The sequence below is a fragment of the Protopterus annectens genome, chromosome 12.part0, assembly GCF_019279795.1.
Source record: "Protopterus annectens isolate FY-2018-M chromosome 12.part0, PAN1.0, whole genome shotgun sequence".
Taxonomy (NCBI): Eukaryota; Metazoa; Chordata; order Ceratodontiformes; family Protopteridae; genus Protopterus; species Protopterus annectens.
The window spans coordinates 222,888,043-222,909,227 of record NC_056746.1 but is presented as its reverse complement, the minus strand read 5'-3'; the positions used below and the strand labels follow the sequence as shown (position 1 = coordinate 222,909,227).

The 21,185-nt window shown below is 39.7% G+C and overlaps 1 protein-coding gene across 9 annotated transcripts in view; it reads right to left on the bottom strand.

Annotated features, from left to right (window-relative positions):
* LOC122816469 (myosin phosphatase Rho interacting protein) overlaps window positions 1–21,185 on the bottom strand; it is a 3,136,467-nt gene that overhangs the window by 1,288,004 nt on the left and 1,827,278 nt on the right. For 8 of the 9 annotated variants that reach the window (XM_044089284.1, XM_044089283.1, XM_044089288.1 and 5 more), the window contains one exon: window positions 1,027–1,534. In XM_044089284.1, coding sequence (XP_043945219.1) covers window positions 1,027–1,534 — 508 coding nt within the window. The remainder of the gene's footprint in view (window positions 1–1,026; window positions 1,535–21,185) is intronic. The other variant, XM_044089287.1, reaches the window with a different exon arrangement.

The window sequence follows — 21,185 nt, the reverse complement described above, 5'->3', positions numbered from 1 at the left end:
ATTTAAGTGATCACTAGACTGAATGGTACAGTCCTGATCCATACATTTTAACAGTACTAAACCAAGTGCTTTAACTTAATGTTTCTCCTGTGTGATGTTTCTAGCTTTCTAAACAGTATCTATTCTTTACTATACATGCAAAGCTATTACAGCTATGTGCTTGGATGCTTCACAGCACTGCCTTCTGAGTTTTAAGGATTTTCATTTAAAATGTACAAGCATAATGGCTGAAAAATATGTGAGAGGTGAAAAAGATAGTGGAATAAGGAAGATGCCATCAATTCTGTCACACCTACAAACTGCAATACAGGTAAACCATTGGTTCATAGCCCAGCTCTGCTATACGCTTTTTTTTAATGCAATGGCAAGAATATTACAGATCTTTTCTTCAGAAAAGAGACCAAACATCCATCTTCTGTTACCTGCAAATTACCAATTTGCTGAGGACTCTGTCCCACATTATTATAGCACCACAAACTTTGGAGATAGTCCACTCTGGACAAACGAGAAAGTAAATGTTAAGCCCTCTGGAGTCAGTACTATGCTACCATTAAGGAAACCACTAACACAGCCTCAACAAAGGAGAAGACACCTTGAGATATGCCTTCAAAGAGGAAGAAGTAAGCACATTTTTTTTTTACCTGTTTACACTTTATGCCATTTTGCATGCTACAACTGGCAAGAAAGTAAATGTGCTTAGAAACTCCTCAGTAGCAATCTCATGGGCAAGCAGGTGAAGAGCCAATACATAAACACAGGCAGACATGCAATAAACTAAAGCACCTATCTTCGCTAATGGACTTGTATACAAAGCATCAGCCTGCTAATTTAGTGAAGAGTCTAAAGCACTTTATCCCAAGGAGGTTCTTCAAAATAAATAAGCAGCATGTTAGATAAGGTATGCTACTAAACAGACTACATAATTATGATTTTCCTAAGTAACTGAATATTTCAAAAAACACATTATCTTCATGCCATCTACATTTATGTGACAAATACTAATAAATACACAAAACAAGTCCATACCTCCTTTCATGACCAAATAAACGGGCTACCTCCTCCCTTCCAGGACTACGTGCCCGAGCTCGCTGCTCCATCCGTTTTTGCTCTGCCTGAAAGGCTTCCCTGTTGGTCAACCTCTTTGCCTTGGGGATATCAGCCAGAGTGGCATACTGCCTGGGGGACCGAGCAAATGACACGTGCACTGGCTTCTCTGTGCTTCTGCCCTCTGCACTTGCCTGTGTGCTGTTGCTGTTATCTGAGTCCAGAGAACTCTGGGAGGAGCTAATGGTAGATCCATTAGACAGCAGACTACCTGGGGGAGGAAAAGAGTCACTGTACTCTGGAGAGAGGCATTGAGCCCCTCTGTCATTTTGGCTGTAAATATACCTGTTGCTGGAAGTGCTGTAGCTTGTAGGAGAGGTCACCTGCTCCTGCTGGTTCAAGTCTTTGGTCTTCTCCAAGGAAAAATATCCACTCTCAACACGTGCCTTCCTTCCAGTGTCCACATGGTCAGCATTTGTGGAGCTACGATCTACACATAAAAAAACAATAAAACTCAATCCAGACAGAAAACAGCAATAAAAGTATTAAAAACAAACACTTGTTAGCTTTCCAATTTCAGTCCAATTTTGTAAGCATTACAAAATGTAGTGGTTTTGTTATTACAGATTACTGTGGCCTAGACCCTTGCCTGCCAAACCACAGTGCACAAATGTCCATAAATTGAGGCAAGTGGCATTTACATATCAGTCTTGCAATGTGTGCAAGTGCAAGTAAAAACAGCATCACCCAGGTGCTGGTTAGACAGGAACTAAAAGTTGAGTGCCTTAAAAAATAAAAAAACACACACACACAAAATAAACATACTACTTATGATCACAAGGTTTAGGACATATTCCAGTTAACAAAAACACAAAGCTTCCCGGTTCAATAAAGGTAGTCTTCCTGCCCTGTGAGTACCACCAATAATTCCAGTCCAAATCTAAACGAAAGTTGTTCAAAAACTTTATTTCAGAAACAACCACACAGGATTTAGCGCTTTCGTCTCCATACCGGAGACCTCTTCAGAATCAATTAATAAATGCTTACATCACTTATTTATATCAATACCAATTAAGCATGATTGAAAGCAATAAAGTCAATTCAACCAATTACTTGTATCAAAAAACTTGTCCTAAAATAAAATCCCCAGAATATGTATATAAATATGTTATTAATAAATATACATATTTTATATATATATATTTTTTTATATAATATATATATATATATATATATATATATATATATATATATATATATATATATATATATTTCGAGTGGGCTATCACTTTTTGTGTTGTATTAGATGTACATAGATTTTATACAGATTTTATATTGATCTTATATTAATATATACTTCTACATTTCATTGTGTTTCTAGGCTATCTATACACATTCTCCTGGGTTATATTCAATACAAATATACATATAATACATTCTATATACTTATAGTAAATTTACATAGGGAATGTATAGTGTTTATTTACTTATAACATTTATATACATATTCTGGGAATTTTATTTTAGGACAAGCTTTTTGATACAAGTAATTGGTTGAATTGACTTTATTGCTTTCAATCATGCTTAATTGGTATTGATCTAAATAAGTGATGTAAGCATTAATTCATTCTGAAGAGGTCTCCGGTGTGGAGACGAAAGCGCTAAATCCTGTGTGGTTGTTTCTGAAATAAAGTTTATGAACAACTTTCGTTTAGATTTGGACTGGAATTTTTGGTGGTACCCACAGGGCAGGAAGACTACCTTTACTGAACCGGGAAGCTTTGTGATTTTGGTATCTGGTTTCACCTTTCGAACATATTCCAGTTAAACAGAAAATAACAGTTGTTTAGAAGGCATTTATCTTGAAGAATGACTTGATAAAATACTAAAACTGAGATGAAATGATAACTAATAAAATGAGGCGAACAACTGACATATTTAATAGGTCTAGCAGTCGTAAGACTAGAGTAAAAGATTCAAAACCAGCTTTTTCACCCTATATTATTATTACAACTCCAAAAATACTGCCATCTTCTGAATGACAGTTTGTTGTACTACTTTATATCATACCACATATCTTATTGCTACTACTGTATCTAAATCTATTGCTTCTTTTAATTTGTATTACATTATGTATGAACTACTGCTGAGTTTGTTTTTTGTAATATACTGTATTAACTCTTTGTACTTATTAATGATATTTTTGTATGTATGTACTTTGGAGCTTTTCTCCCTAGGCCTCCACTGAAAAAAGGGCTCATCTTGGCCCAATGGACTTTCCCAGTTTACAAATTGCAAATAAATAAATAAATGTTAGTAACAGAAGATCTTGTACAGTGCAATGTTTCTTATTGTTTCATTGTGTCCAATTCAGGCAGAGTACTGTTGTCTTTTACACAGAGTATGAAGTCAGAAATGTTCGGTACTTCATGTTTACAGTTTCACTTGATGGACACACAGACTTTTGTATCTGCTTTTTTGTCTGCCCATTTACACTGGACATATAACTCTCAGAACTTGTCCTTTTGAAAATCGTCTACAAATTATTTACAGTTTTACACTGGTTTAGATGTCATCTGAATGGAACAATTAAGAATGCTACGCCTCCCTTTTTATTTTAAAAACTTTTTCAACATATGCACATCACTCATCACACATGGACGCATAGACTGTTTTGTTAAGATTCACTGAGATGTAGTCCCTCGGTAAGTCTTACCCAAACTGATATGCTTGAATGATTTACACACTGGGACTAAAGCACAGATTTCTACAAGGGGCTGTAATGTGAGAGGTGGCACATTGCTGTGTCACAGCACACGTCTTGCACCTGGGAGGTGAGCACATTAGGGCTCAGTGGACCTCTTATCTCGCACCACTTCTATCAGGAGGTGGCACTCAAACCAAAGTCATCCAATTTGGAGGTGGTATGGAATCACTTCACCCATTTAGAGGAGGGGGCCCAAAATGGAGCTTTCACATGTACTGAAGTGTGCAGCATGTCAAGGCACGTACTTCCCAACTGTTAACAATTCTGAATAATATCTGAGTGTACTCGTATTTTTTGATGTCACTTGTAAACTAACTGATCTTTCCAGCAAACCATTGCAGATTACACTCAGTCAATAATGTCAGACATTATAATTTCATACTTCTTGTTCAGAAACTGCATGTAAATGCAAAAGCTGTTTTTCTGTAAAGTTCTTCAGTGCAACAGAGTAACTGAAAAAAAAATATTCTTTTTGAGTTTGATCCTTTGCCACCCCCCCTTCTCATGTTTTGATTTGTGCATACATTTTTTGCAAAGAAGTTGAAAAGTATGCTCCGTACCACATAGTGCCATACCACTCAACTACTTTACTCAAGAATTCTGGACAAAGCAAAAAAATAATGTGGTGGCAAAACACAGGAAAGCAATATGTACCTTTATGTACTCATTATTTACTGACCTAAATACCGTGCTTAGCCAGGGAAGAGGATGTGCATCAGGTGAAATTAGTTGATATTGTCTGCTGATATGACTTTGGTTAAAGTCACACTAAAGGAAAATGGAAGCTGACCAAACCAAATCATCACAATCAACAATCTGCTACACCAAAGTATCGGTCCTTTTTACTACTAGGCCAACATACAGAAACCACCTACAAACAAAAAACATACCCAACATGATATACAAGGGGCACAACAAAAACAGTAGGCTACAATCTATATAGTTTTGTGACATGCATAGCACACATTTTGAATCACACAGGGATCCTTGGAGTGCAGTCCTACAGCAGCTTGTATATCCACCTTTTGCTTCTGCTACTCCTCAGATTGCCAAGTGCCATACAATTGTTAGCATTTTACTTACTTTTCTTTCTTTTTTTTTTGCTAAAACCTCCCATGCAGTAACTCCTTCGCCTCTTCCTCCTTCCCCTTCTGCAGTTCAGCTCACTGATTTGTCTTCTGGCAACTGACATATGTTTGCCACAGAAACTTTGACGTAAAAAGAAGGGTCAGGTGTCTTGTCAATAGTAAAACACCCACATGGTCTAAACCCATACCTACTTGAGAGAAGGCTAGTCTTTTTCTGCAGTATTAAACATTCTCTGGTGTTTCTGAAACTAGGGTAGCTAGTTCTGAGCACATTTTCCAGGCCATCTTGAACTGGAAGGGGCCTATCTGCACTTTAGTGAGAGGACTGTGCTGACTTGACCATGTCTGGTAAAAGAAGGTCAGTCTAGTGCTTGGAATAAGCATCCTCATTGGTCCTTTTGAATCTTTTTTAAAAAAAAAGTTTTTTCAGGTTTTTAGCTTCTGGTATTTAGGCCTTGCATTTGAACAAGTTTCTGCTTGTATGCACATTGCCACACAATTCTGCACCAAAGCTTGAGAGTTAAATTCAACAATTTTTCCCTTAGATACTACTGTAGCATGCTAGTGTAGTGTGCTTTCCATCCTTAGTGCTTTCCCAGTCAAATAATACTGCTAGTGAGCTGTAACCTACTAATCACCAGCAAAAATAAATAAATAAAAAATAAAACCCAGGCAGAAATATCCAGCCACTGAACTCTTCCGTGAATGATTCTGAAAAGCCACCCATAGTGACAACAGTCTTCAACCAAGCATTATGGACAGTTAAGACTACCATTGTTTCTCCTGCCAATCTTGTTGACTTGGGTCTCTTGAAGCAATGTAGCAATTGCCTCATGTGTACGACGACAACCCTCTACTAATAACTCACTCTAGTACAGAGTGCAAGAGATGCAGCTACACTAAGAATCTTGAATACATGCTCTCTTGCAGTCAAAACAGTAACATGGAAGAGGCTGTCACCTGTCCCACTACTACATATGCACATAGTTCGTATCAAATACAAAAATCTACATACATGGAGGTTTTCTCAAAAAACTTACCTAAACACCAGAGACCTCCAAACACAAGTCTGCAAGTCTGCTACAGCTAACGTTGTCCCCACAGCACCCACGATACATAGCAACACTAATGTCTTACCGCCTAAGCCCGAAAGGCAAAACACTCAAAAAAACAAATTTTCTTGTCACTGGAGATGGAATAGTGAGACATACATATGACCCACTCACCAGGTTGGACAAGGAGAAAGTCACAGTCTGCTGCCTGTCGAGTGCCAGGATTCATCAGATCACGCATGCACTCAGGTCTCTTAGCAACAAGTACCATTATGACTCTGTAATAGTTCAAGTTGGTGTGAACAACCACAGACTTACCTCACTGGACTAAATGTAGAGACATGGTTGACCTCAATGAATATGTGTCGCAGGTATATCCCTACCTTGAGCAGCATACTATCCTCACTTAGAATGATGCCTCATTACAAACAAAAAAATGACTAATTTCAATAATTGGCTTAGTTTTTAGTGTCATTCCAAGGGGATCCAGTTCCTGTCAGTCTGGGAAGCCATGGTCGACAAACCTCACTGCTTTGGCAGACAGAGTTTTCACCTGGCTCCTCTATGCTTTTCGCTGCTGGCAAAGCCTCTTGCTTCCCTGTAGTACCCTTTTTAGGCAAGGTCGCAAAAACATTACCAACATGAAATTAGACAACCAGAAAAAAATAAGGGTCATATTGCTAAATGCTAGAAGCTTAAACTAAAAACTGCACTCCCTGGAAACACTTCTATCACTACACAATGTAGATGTCTGTGCAGTCACAGAAACCTGGTTCAAGGCCTCAGAGAGTACCCTGGCCTTGCAAGGCTAAAATGCCTTCTATACCTTCAGAACGCAAAATGAACATGTGAAACCAAAGGAGGTGGTGTTTCTATCTATATTAGAGATAAATTCACCTCCCAGCTAGTTAGACTGGACAACTCCATGAAGTTACTCCAAGTCCAGCTTACGGTGGGTAAGACCCCCATTCAAGTTATAGGCAGTTCTAGATTCCCCTCCATGGATCACATCGCCCATGAAGTCTACTTGACCAAACTGGAGACAATCCAAATTTTACCGAACACTCTGGTTATGGGAGATTTCAATTATCCCACCATCAAATGGGAAACCTGCACTAGCCACAACCCGCTAGTGTAAAAGTTTCTTGACTTTGTCAATTCAAATGTCCTGGAATAAACGTTCATACCCTGAAAAAGAGGAAGAAACATTCTAAATCTGGTCCTCACCAACATGCCAAACCCATGCACCACTGCAATTGCTGGACAATCATTAGTTAAATCTGACTACAGAACAGTCACCTTCGAGCTGGCACTAACAGCAGAAAACCACAAAGGGTGAAATCAGACTAAAAAAACTTCGGCAAGGTAAACTATACCCTCCTAGGCGAAAGGTATAAATGCATTCCAAGCCCCGCCTCAAGGTGGAAGTGGTAACTATGCCGAAGCTTACACTAAAGCCCTGTACACCCACTTGCATAAGTATATAAACTCAGCTTGTACCAGAAGGAATCAACACTAGACCCCAAGTAATAAAACTCTGCTATGGTGGACATCAAGCTTCAACAAACTTTACAATAAACGCAAAAAGTTGCTGTCCAAGAAAACAAAGGCAAGGCCCCAACAATGGGAAAAGCACCCTCCTCAGCCTTATCAGGTAAATAAGACAATTTGTCAAATCCTCTAAGGGCTCAGAGAGAAACTTAGCAAGTACAGCCAAGGATAACCATAAGGTCTTTTACAGCTATGTACGTAACCTAAACAGTAGGACCCAAGCATGTGCAGAACTAGTGACCAACAGTGTCACACACACTGACCCCACACAGCAAACCTGCTAGTGGATAGGTTTGGCGAAAATTTCACTCTCTTATCTCCTCCTAACTTATCAAAAACCTTACCCAACCCCCCCCATTTATCTGAAGAGCAGGTCCTCACTGCCTTGTCCAAGGCAAAAAAACATAGCCTCTATGGGACCAGACGACATCCCGGGCTGTCTTTTAAACAAACTAGCATCACCATTAAGTACCCTTTTCAATCACAGCCTAACTACAGGTTTTGTTCCTATGGAATGGAGAACAGCAACAGTTATTCCCCTCCACAAAGGTAGCCTAGCAACAGACCTAGGGAATTACAGACCCATAACCCTGACCAACCTCATCTGTAAAGACATGGAACGCATCATTATGGACCTCATAAATAAAGACATAGGTGACTTCCAAACCCTGGATCCTACCAAATTCAGCTTTGTCAAGGGCAGATCCTGCCCATTAAATCTGGTGGACTTGTTTGAAAATGGGACGAGGGCCCACTGACAAGGGAAATCTGTGCACACAGCATAACTAGACTTCGCAAAGGCTTTCAACACAGTCCAACATTAGGCATTACCAATAAACTTAGCAAACTGAATGTAAACCCCCTTCATTGTCAGATGGGTTGCCAACTAGTTCACAAACTGGACACACACTATCAAAGTGGGTGACTTCACATCAACCAGCAGACCTGTTACCAGTGGGGTTAGTGCTGGACCCCCTACTGTTTGGTATATACCTCTCAGAAGTTCAAGTCAAGACTAAGGGGTTGAGGCTGACCAAGTTTGCAGACGACTATTAACTAGGTGCAATCATTGAATCCCCAAATGATGTCAGTATAACTCCAGGAGGGTCTCACGCAGCCCAACGACTTGTGTATTAGTCATGGTCTCAAATTAAATGCAAAGAAATGCATCATCATTCCCTTCAGTACAATGTCCCTTCACACTATCAAATCAACAACAAAACCCTAAGTACACAAAGTGGTAAGGGACCTGGGATCACAAACTGACTGCAACCTTAACTTCGACAATCATATGTCTACTACAGTAAGGAAGGCTTTCTGCATAACACACTATTAGTAAAGGCCATGGCCTCAAGAACAAAAAAGGTTATAACCCCTCTATACTCAGCACTAATCTGGCCCATAATTGAGCATAACAGTCAGTTCAGCATGTACTGTACAAAGCACCTGCAGGAACTGGAGAGACCTCAAAGGTTTCTAACGAAGAAGATCAAGGGTTTCCAGCATGTGCCTTACACAGACTGACTAAAGTCCCTGTCATTATACTTTGTGTCAAATAGACTTCTTAGAGGAGATTAATGCCGGGCCTACAGAGCAATCCAAGATCCAAACCTAATGAACTTGCTGTATTATCAGTAAATCATATGGGACTAGGGCTACCCATTCCAGGGATCTAAACATAGTCTGCGACTTAAACAGGGCATGCTGGAGGGACATATTTATCTCTCAGCGACTGCCGCATTTTTGGAACATGTTACCAATTCATGTAAAACAGAGCACACCGTTCAAGAGGAAACTAAACAACCACGAACGAACTAGACCAGATTCGTAACTACAGAAAAAGCAAGAGGAACCTGAATGAGTGGATGGGGCACCATAAATTCTTACTGGGGATAACACTCACAACCCTTCTGGACATGAACAGTCATCACTAAATGCAATCTTGGGTACTGACTAACATTTTCATGGTATTACATGGGATGAACCTGTTAGGCTTCAAATGACCAGCGGGTCGATAGCCTAGTAATCTCCTATGATCTTATGATAAATTTCTGCTACAGGGTACAAAGGTGGATGGTGGAATGCTGGCAACAGATGATTAATGGTTTTCTTGTCCATTCATCAAAAAGAAACGTGCAAGACAACAAATAGCCAAATAACACAGGTGCTTCACCTCAGTTTTGCCAACCATCAAAAAACAAATCATGGTTGGCAACATATAAGATATGCACACAACTTTTTTGAGCTTGTTAAAAAAAACAAACTACAAAATGAAATATTTCTTTAAGTTGGTTGTGCCCCATTAGCCCCTCAATTTTGAAGGTTCACCCCACAATGTCAATATTTATGAAAACTGGGCTGCTATCTATCTCATAGGTTGTAATTCTTTTGGGGAACAGGGCTCAGGCTTGTTGAGTGCCATCTTTTTTGGATGAGCTAATGAGAATGTAAATGTTTTCCATATAGATACATACCATCTATATATATTACTGAATGAAAGAGAAAGAGAATTAAAAAAAAACACTTAAATGCATTCATCTACACCACCTTTTATCTTCCTTATGTAGCACTTTGGCTCTGCTGCTTATCTTTTCCTTTTTTCCTGCTCTGTTCCTCTTACAGACCCCACAAGAAATTGCTACTTTCCATCCTACTTTATTTTTATTATTCTTTTTTAGTTTACCACAACAGTTATACATAGGATAATACCCAAATAATCAAACTGCATATGCTTTGCTAGAACATTTTCACCAGTAGCCAACAGTTATCCTTCTGCTTGTCCTGGCTACTGCTTCAACAATTCATCTTCACAGACCATCCATATTCACAATACCAGTCATCAATTAATATATGACAGACTAGGAGTATAACCTATTCTGCTGCCACCAATAAGGATGCGATGGATTGAGTTTTAACTTCTGTACTACTGCCATCAATATTCGAATATGTAACAAGACAAGCATTATGGGTATTGACTCCCATCAATGGTTCCTATCAAATTACAAAAGGCAACTGACCTTAACGATACAGAGGAAGAACGTACTGTTGCCCTGATTAACAGTCAAGCCCTACCACACCCAAATAAGTTCCATACCACATAGCTACAGATCAGTGCTATTTCCCTAGTAGCCACTTCAGACTGAGCCTGGTGTTTTTTAAGTACACCATCACCAAAAGTGTATATATATATATATATATATATATATATATATATATATATATATATATATATATATATATGCAATCATTTGATTGGCTGGTGGATGGTCAATCGGGTTATTGACGAAAGCAGTGCGGCAAAATCTCAAAAAAGCGATCACAATTGTTGTGAATCGCAAAATATCTCCCCCTTTGTGACCCATGGTAGCACTTGTTTAGGTGGTAGAGCGGTTGGAAATGCCGAATTCTGTGTTTTTTACGACATTCTGACCATTTGACAATAAGAAATTTGTGGATAAAAATCGGTGTACTGCATGATCGAGCAATGTGCACTCAACTAAATGAATGTAAACCTATATATATATATATATATATATATATATATATATATATATACACATACACACACACATATACACACACAGATATATATATATATATATATATATATATATGCATATGTATATACATATATGCATACGTCATACCTCCCAACTGTCCCAAATTACTGGGTTTTTACTGAGTTTTGGGGTTCCAATAATGGTGTGCCACGATTCCCCTAGTGGCACCCCTTCAGTTCCGATTTTTTTCATCTATTTTTTAAACTTTTTAATTTCCACACTTTTGGAGCAGACGTCATCATGTGCGTGATGACATCAGCTCCATCAGCCTGTTGGAATTAAGCTCAAGGGACATGCAGACATGCGTGGGAGCACGCGTGTTTGAATACTGGGACTGCCGTTGGGTCCAGAGTTCGTTATGGATTTATTTAAGATTACTGCTGAGACTGCTGTTGGGTCTGTGTATAACGCGGATTATGGAGTTGAGTTAAGCCATTTCAGTTTCACCCAGAACTGCAGAGTGAGCCACCCCAGGATGATATCTGGAGTTGCTTTATGGTACCGGTGTGTGTGTGTGTGTAATGGTGCATGTATGTTGGTGTGTAGCACTTTGGTGTTCAGAGACGCTTTCATCGGTATACATTTGTCACGTTTTATCCGCACTGTTCCCGTGGTAATGCTTAAGGACCGCAAATTACCACCTCTACATACTGTCCCACCTCTACATACTGTCCCCCTGATAGAGGTGAAGTGACACCTCCGTGTATCCTAGCCAAGAGAGATGACAGTGAAGGTGAAGCCCAAAAGGTACAAAAGTATAATTTTCGTGTCTTAAAGAGAAGTAATTGCTATCGCAGGTCTAGCAGTACACCAGGCAGACATAGAAGGTCCGACATCTTGCAATTACATCTCCATGGCCAGATTTTTGTAATTGTTGATGTGTTAGAAACCCATGGTGGCATTAATAGGGTACTTGGCTCGAGTTTACTCTAAGCATAATTTCGCATTCACTTTGTGCAAACAATTCTTATTATGATTTGCCCTTTTTCAGTTTGGTGAAGATGTTGCACATTTGAATGGTATTATTAGCATGTGCATAACAAATCCTTCTGTGCAGGCGTAAATATAAATGTCAGTTACTGTTTACTCCTTTTCTCTTGTTTTTGAGTAAGCTTGTTGCCATTAGGTAGATGAGCCACCTTCCTGAGTTTATATTTTTTGCAGACAGTCTCTTGAAGTGATGAAGTTCATAACCAAGAGCATCATTAGACGACTCTGTCTTGCTGTCTCAGAAGCAAATTTTATTGATAAAATGTATATTTGTTCTACATAATGTATTTATCCCCTAAAACATGAAGACTGAAAAAATGGTTCAAGTGGGTACGTAAGGGGATGGGTCCTCCATTGTTGTGTGGCGGAGTAGGTATTGTAGTGTGTATTTGGCAAATAACTTTACTGCCAGTACTGAACAGTTACTTAGTTGCTTTACAGTTCAGATGTGGTGTAGATGCACCCTGTCTGTTTTGAGTGGGTTTCTTATATGCCATTTTGTCTTTTTTGAGGTGGATAACAAACTTTTAGGTCTAGAAGTACCTAATCTTTAACCCGCCTCAGCAAACAGGCTCAGTATTGTTGCTTGTTTTTTGTTTAATTCAAATCTAGTAATGCACTTTCTTGATGACCAGGTCTCACTGCTGCAGTAATGGTATCCGTGTGGTAAATCTGTAAGACTTGTCAGAAAGCATTAGAAGTTTAATGTATTAAGATTCCTTAACCATTGTTTTTTTGCGACTATTATTGGTCCATGTTCAAAACAATTTTGCCAGAGGCTTACTACTGATGTTTTTTTTTTTTTTTTAGGAGCAATAAGCAGCTTATGTTGTGTTGTATTTAACGTATTCAGTTTTGGACAGCATTTTCCCTAGTGGCTGTGCTGTGCCTGATCTATAGCTAGATACTTTTCAAGAGTTGATTGGTCTGTTATAATTATTTTTATCAATAATCTATTCTTCTCCGTTGAATTTGCAGCATTTATTAAATGAATCTGTGCTTGTTGTGTAGTATTTTTGTTTACTGGGGAATTGTGTACCCTTTTATGATTCTTGCAATTTGTAGCAAATAAGAGGCTTTCTGGTTTAACTTTCAGCTGTGGTGCCTTCTATGTGGAGTCTGCATGACCTCCCTGTGTTTGCATGGACTTTCTCCTGGTCAACCCATTTCCTTCCTAATTTCAAATGCATGCAGAAGACAGAATTGGACACTAATTGGCCATAAGTGTGCATATGTGTGGTATAGGAGAAATGTAGCAGTGCCAGCCACCTGGCAGTTTGAACATTGGTTCTAGATGATTGTCGCTGTTGCAGTAACATTCTCCTAACCTGGTGCAAAAATAGGGAAAAACGAATGAATATGAGTTTCAAGGGCAGAGAAGTTTTAATGCCAAGTTTATTTTCATTGTGAGACAGTATTGCCTTGTTTAGCAGATACCTATTCGTGTTTGTGCATTGTGCTATAAAACGTAAAAATAAAATCCAAATAATCATTGTAGAAGTAAAGCAGTATGCACACATTAGTGTTCACGGTAAATGGGGTGAAATAGCCAGGTAATGGGACACTGGAATGGCTGCAGGGAGATGTGTGCCATATTTTGGTTGCCTGTTCTTCAGTTTGCATTTCAAAGTTATCCCACAATTCTATTGGAGTGGGTGGGGTTATGTAATAATATATGCAAATTTTACGCTAATCAGTTTACAGATTTGTACCTATTTTTTTCATGGGCCTTGTACAGATTTTTTATGATTCTAGGTTGAGAGGTATGGCATACATATACATATATATATATATATATATATATATATATATACACACACACACACACACACACACACACACACACACACACACACACATACATACACACTGCTGCCTGGCATTCCTGGGAACCATCAAGCTTCTCTTCTAGGAGCTCACTCAGCCCAGTCATTCCTCTATCCTACTGAGAATGACAGCAGGTTGGGGACTGCCACTACACAAATACCTACAGTGGTACTTGCTGGCAAAATGTCAATAACAGCACATTTGTATACCTCTACCACAACCCAGAAAGCTGAAGCGTGTACCTGCATTATTATAGGAGTCTCCTATGCCCTTCTCCAATGTATGCAACCATGCATACAGGCCTAACAAGGCTATAGTCACTGGCTTGGGGCTGCCAAGAATATGTCCCCTTGTCCTACAATCATTAGTATCATGCAAGCTTCCACTTGCATGGCCGGAGGCTATCCTAACCAGGTTCACCATCGCCCTCCCCACAACAGGGTCAAGCCAGATTATGCTACTCACTCCCTACCTCCCCCAGCTGTTCCAGTGTCCCTGCCGCCACTGGAACTCAGGTCTTAAGAGTCATTATTGGGGTTTAATCCCTGCATAACACAGAACTCAGCAACAGCAGAAAATACTTAACCAAAATAATTTTTTCACCCAAACTTGTATGCACACACAGTATTTTTGTAAAATGGTGCAGGTACACAGTAACTCTCCAACACATACCCCCTACTTCCCAAGCTTTCAGGTATGCTGCCACTAAACCAAACTAAGTAAACAAGAACATACTTTACGGTTTACTTAAAATAAGATAACCTTTACATACTGAAATGGAAGCAATTAGCTCTGAGCCTTCACGCTTCCTAGAACAGACACCACCCAGTCTGACACACAGGTAAAATGCACAAACCTTTAAGCTAATAAATTAGTCACCAGGATTCAAATTTGAATAAATATTTTACTTTAAACAAATTTCACCTTTTTTGATCCAAGTTAATATGCATACAGTAAAAGACTTGCATCCAAATTGGAAAGAGAACACTCAGAAATAGAATAGTTAACAAAATCTAGCTAATACATAAATAAAACCAATTTGCTTCTGCCTAAAAGATTCACTGTACGCGTACTAACTCTGTCTTCCATGTTCAAAATGGAACTTCAGAGTTTTTGCAGTCAGCACAGACCGAGCTCGGTTTCAAAAGATATCCTCCAGAAAGCAAAACCGTAAACTCCTGTACTTCTCTTGTCTCACTATTTATATGTCAACAAACAGGATTTCCTGTGGATTTTAAATTATTTCAGATGATGCTCTTTCTGTTTCCACCTGCAAGTGGATCACAGATAAAAATATCAACTTCTGTCAAACCCTGACAAGAGACCATGTGACATGAGTTCAGTTAGTGGCTTGGGTGCCTGCTAGCACAGTCAGGGAGAGTGGGTGGGCATGCCCAGCCTGGAGATATGGTTATTCCCAGGTTCCACCCAGCACCTGTCGCTGCTCTGATAAGAGGACCTTTGCTAAAGAGCAGAGGCCTGTCATTACAAGAGGAGTTAGTGCCAGGAAGACGAAGATGTGTCAACTAAAACCAGTGATGGTAGCCTCTGAAGGAGCATGTGGGGGAGCAATCATGTGCAGATTAAGTGCACAGACAGCTCTTGCTGTGTTGCCAAGTGCACAAGCCATAACCAGGGGCATGGTTAGGCTATAAAATTAGGAAAAAGGCTCTTATTATCATAACACTGCTGAGAGCTCAAAGCACTTTCATGGTTGCCTGGATGACCGTCTCATTTTTGGACAAGTCTGATGGACGACATGAAAATAGCAAAAATGACAAAACAACTTTGGACAACAGAATGTAAGAATTCTTTGTGGTAGGGCTAGAGATTATTGTAGAACTACAGTAATCTGTACAAGTCTGCGCCAGACAGACGTACAGAATACTACACAGGGATCTCTATTTCTTTCAGTCAGTGTCTGGCACATTTCCTACACACTCAGAAATGTCTTCGTGACTTACCCAGATTAAATCCAGTTGACCAAAGAAAGAGGATTACATACACAAAACTTTATCCTGTAGCAGGCTTCCCTTGGATGTAAAGCAAAGTAGCTCCCTGACACTCTAAGCATAACCTAGACAAATGGATGGTCAATTGAAAATACATGCTGGATTTGACTCCTCAAGCCCTCAATTTAAGGGGTCACAGTTAAGTTTTAAATTAACGGTGGTTTGGTGCTCAAGGCCTTAATGAAGTGGGATATAACTGAGTATTAACTATTCATGCCTGTGAGCAGTCACAATTTAGAATCTTGTGGCTCCCCCGCAAATGTTCCTACAGAACAACAGACCAGAATTAACCGAGTGAAAACAGCAATTTTTCTTTCTTTCTTTCTAAATTTAAGCAACAGCTGTTGTTACTGTACGAAAAATGCGGTCATCTTTTTTTTCTCAAGGAGATGATACCCTCTGTATCATTAAAGACCATACCAACCTTGAAACTGCTCAGCGAGACAAATACATAATTACATTAAATAGCTGTAGCAACAGGAAAAAGACGAGCTCTCTCTTCAGTCTACTCTTTTTTGAAGACTAGTATTTTCTGTTGCTTCCATACCTCTCATCTTTTCTTGAATGATTACATAATGTTACTTACTTAAGCATTTATTTGTACTTAAACAGGGTACAGCAGTGGTCCACTTGTACCTTTTTCAGATTCAGCCTAAGAGCACTGCCTGATTATGTAACTTGTTCAGAGTTACACAAAAGGCAAACAAGGGCTGACGGAATCAAACCCAGGTATACAGAAAACAGTTTATTTTATCATCTACTACAGGCTTACATAACCTGTTCTAGTTACCCACTACTTTCCCCTGAAAAAGGGCATTCTAAAATTCACGTTAAACTTTGTAGCCATAACCTTGTAAGCATCCATTCTCCTCCCTCACCTACTTCTACAGCTATATGCTGTTCCCTATGTATCTTGTGCATCCCTGTCTCCCTTTTTTTGACAATCCTCAATTGACAACAGCTTAGCTCATGAAATCTCCCAATATTTCCCTTGTCCTCCATTATCTTTATTCAAATGATAGACTTTACTGTCACCTTTCCAGTCAGATTACTATGCTTATTATCCATTTTTTCTATAGGTGCTTACAGACTTCTTAAGCCATTTAAGACTTTCTGGGAGCAGGCAGCTGAGTATCAGGTCACGGGTACATCCTACACAAAGCATCTCTGTAGGCCTGAAAAACTTGAAGCACTGCAAAGGAAACTGGACACAACCATGCCCAAGAGATCTGCCTACTCTTTTAGATTATGACACCTCCTTAGTATCACACAAAGTGCTTCCACATCAGATTTAAAATAATGTCAGAACACACTTTCTTCAAGAGGAGAATCAGAAGAAATGGTTTCCTTACCATTGGTGTGATATGCAAATGGTAAAGAACTCTAGGAAGAACAGACAAAATCTTCCCCTCCAAGGTCCAAGTCTTTAGAGTCAATGGGGAACTCCCCCTCTTTTTGTTTTTGGCTGTAAGGGGCATTTCAAAATCAGAAGTTTATTTTTTTTATTTTCCAAGATCTAATATACACTACTGAAAATCTTCTACAATCAAAACCCAGCTGCAGCATCATAGCACTTGTGCAGACCTAGGCCTCAAATGTTACACCTACTTAGCTGATGGGTGTCAATCCTTTAGAGTGGGGTAAAATGATCTTGTTGTATAGTTTCAGTTTCTGTCTCATCTAAAAGAATTTTCTGGACTTCTACCACTTCTCAAATTTCATGTGGTGTGACCAGTATAAAAGCAAAAAAAAAGTTTCTAACTGACAAGTGAATTGATCACTTCTTGTGGGCAAAAAAAGAGAGGCAAGTAATGGCATAAGCAGTTCTTCCTTCTAGACCATATGTCACACCGATGCCTGGCGTGGAGGAAGAGTTCAGCTGATGTGGGACATTTGCTAAAGCTTCAGAAGTCAGATTGGAATGACAAATTCTTTGTTTAGAACAGGAATTAAAATGTTAATGATTCCATGGTGCAGGCAGACAGAAGGAGCCCTTACAGCGACACAGGAAACAAAACTTTGATTAGTTTCCCCAGCACTCAGAGGGGCCAGGCAGAGAGGGACAGGAAATAAAGGGTGTGGCTCCACTCACCACTTTTAGGGAAGTAGGAGCAGGTTCTTGCACACTCAGCAGCACACTAGGCAGTGCAATCTCCTTTTGGGAAACAAGGGAGACCACCATGCATGCGCCATTGGGAAGCGCAGGGCTGTTTGGAGGAAATGTCCCTTGCGTAAGTGATGGGATGCCCTTCACAAACAATTGCATTCTCCACCTTGGTGCCTATTCAAGAATATGTGTGGCTAGGACCACAGAGAAAAAGAAAAATATGAACCACCCCTGATAGCTGTCTTAGTAGCAGTCTGCCTCTCCTGGTAAACCTTATCCTGGTGAAGGGGAAAAATGGGTCAACTGACTGGGAGGGCTGATGGTTCACAGCACAGTAAAAATGTGCAAAAAATGCTAATTATGTATTTCACAGCTGTATTACAGTCTCATTCGCTGCAACAACTGCATGAACTATTGTTAAGTTAAACAGGTAAAGTTCTTGCTTTTGCTTAAATATAAAAGTGCAGCCTAAGACTCAAGAGGTTTTGGATAAGAAAATGGTTTATACTATGCAGCAACTGCTAAAGAAGTGGAAGCATTCCTGGGGAGACTGTGTGCTTTTTGCTATAGTGACGTGTTTGCTGTAGAATGAAACACATGTGGATAAAGGTACTATGCTTAAAAAGTTATCCAGTGGAATGCTTGCCTGTGATTTCTAGTACAGGTTAAAACATCCAGGCACAACATTGTTTCCTTTGGCTCCAGTAAAGACTGCAATCAGTAAGCCTCTACATCACTGCACACAGGTGCTGTACTGCAGATGACTGTTATATGTAGCTTTAACTGACTACCAATAAAGACATGAGCAACTGACCCAGCAGGGCTCAACGTCACAGATGTCTGAGGAGTAAGTTATCATCATGCTGGAATGTATCTTGCTAAAAACAGTCCACCTGATCGTGTACCAGATCTCAGGCAGTGAAAGAGTTGGAAGAGGGTGAGTCAATAGCTGGAGGCAGCTTCTCATTCCTGCTTTAGCCATTACTCTGATGAAGTCACAATGTTAGAATATGGATGGTGGACCATGTGCTGCAAATGTGTGCATTTGTTTCTTAAGTTACCTGCATTAAAACATTCTACTGAAACTCCTCTAGTTTTTTGAGAAGAAGCAAAAGGCCTAGGTTATTACCACCCCACAAAGAGGAGGGTGGTCAGCAGTGCTGCGTGCTTAGTAACACTGTAGAAGATGCAATGCAAAAGCTTCAGAGTATTGCGTCTGATGACTGCTGCTAGTGTATGAAGGCATAGTACAGTTATTACTCATTTGGTTCACTTAATGGACAGAATGAGGGATGGCGGTAGGAGAGTTGCCTGAATGGTGGGAAGTGAGGAAAGCTGTTGTGTGTCAGTATAATGTATTTCTGACAAGGGATTAAGAGATAAGTGATACAAACAGTCCTACATCACTGCTGTATGTAGTGTTGTATGTGTAATCAAGGGTAGACTTTATTTCTAATTTGCCAAGAGTCAGCAATGTTTACAATGCCGGGCGAGTTTACTGGGATGTGTCTGTAGCTCTAAGAGATTATCCATGTATTCACAACCCCTTTTTCACATTTTTGCACATGGGGTCAGGATGTCACTTCAATGGCAGCATGCAAAAGAGAACCTGAGACACCACTTTCATAACAACTCTGACAATGGGGTGGGAACGTTAACAACCTCATAAATACATAAAGTACATTTCTGTAAATCCATGAAAAGTTGTATATGCAGAAACTCAATTAACTGCCAGTACAACAATGAATGGTAAGTATAACTTTAATGTTTAAAAATTTACCTGGAGTTCAGTTCTTTTCATCTACTGCAGTACAAGGAAAATTGTGCCAATTTATTAGAGTGTAGAATTAAACTTTATGCAAAAAAATGTTGCACTAGGATATGAAGCCTTCAAACACTGAAGACCAAAAAATCAGCATGGAGCACATAGCTACCCAGGGAAAACTGCATCTTTAATCCAGTGTTGCACCCCCTAGTTAGTATTTTTGAAAGAGCTTGTATGAAATAGATTTATAACTTGGCTTCAACCAGTTCTAAGCATCTGCAATACAATCTAACAAGGGATGAGGCATGTATTTTGAGAGACATCATCACTGATAGGTTCATCAGGGCTCATGCAACCTGACAAGGGTGGTGGTTTGGTTATACACGATGCTATAACTACTCCAGGGCTATGCTGGTGATACTACACAATAGTGAAACTTATACAGCCATATCTTGGATACACATTGCTTTAAAGGAGGATTGATTTACAACTGGATGAGTTTTTTTTTAAAACAAAAGGATCACTGTGTCCCTACATAAATTTCTGACCAATGCTAACCCAAGAATTCTGACTACCTTCATAATACTGAAGGTACACAAAAACATTCAGGATCTACCATTCAGACTTATTTCCGCATCCCAAGGTTCCAAGACTTATCCCTTAGTGGTGACAATGGACTGGAAATTAAAACCTATTTTTAAATAGATTTGCTGAAGGCTTACTGAGGTATTTACACAGATGTGCCCCTCACTAGGCTGGATATGGAGAAAGTCATGGTTAGTTGTTTGTCAGGTGCCAGAATCCACCATATCACCTATGCACTCATGTCTCTCAACAACAGGTACTCTTATGACTCTGTCATAGTCCACGTTGGTGAATGACTTGAGACATACCTCCCTGCACTATATGAAGACAGCCATGACAGAGCTCGGTGAATGTGTGTCCCAGGCCTAGCCTTAAGTAGCATTCTACAGTCACCCAGAATGATGCCTCAATATAAACAGAAAAGGATTGACTTTAACAATTGGCTTAGTTTCTAGTGTCATTCCAAGAGGATCCAGTACCTGACAGCCTGGGGAAGACATGATTGACAAACCAATGCTTTGCCACAGATGGCCTGCATCTGTCTCCCTTGGGCTTCAGGCTCTTGGCAAAGGCCGTCTCCCTCATAGTGCCTTTTTAAGCACTACCATGAGGTCAAAATTACCAACATGAAAATTTCTCCAAAACACAAATTCAAGGTTATGCTGTTAAACGCTAGTAGTCTAAACATGAATCTGCACTCATTGCAAGCATTCTTAACCTTGGAAGATGCTGACATTTGTTCAGTTACAGAAACCTGGTTCACAATTGCGGAGAGCACCCCAGCCATACGAGGATACTCATCCTATCATACATTCAGACCCTAAAACCATGGGCAGC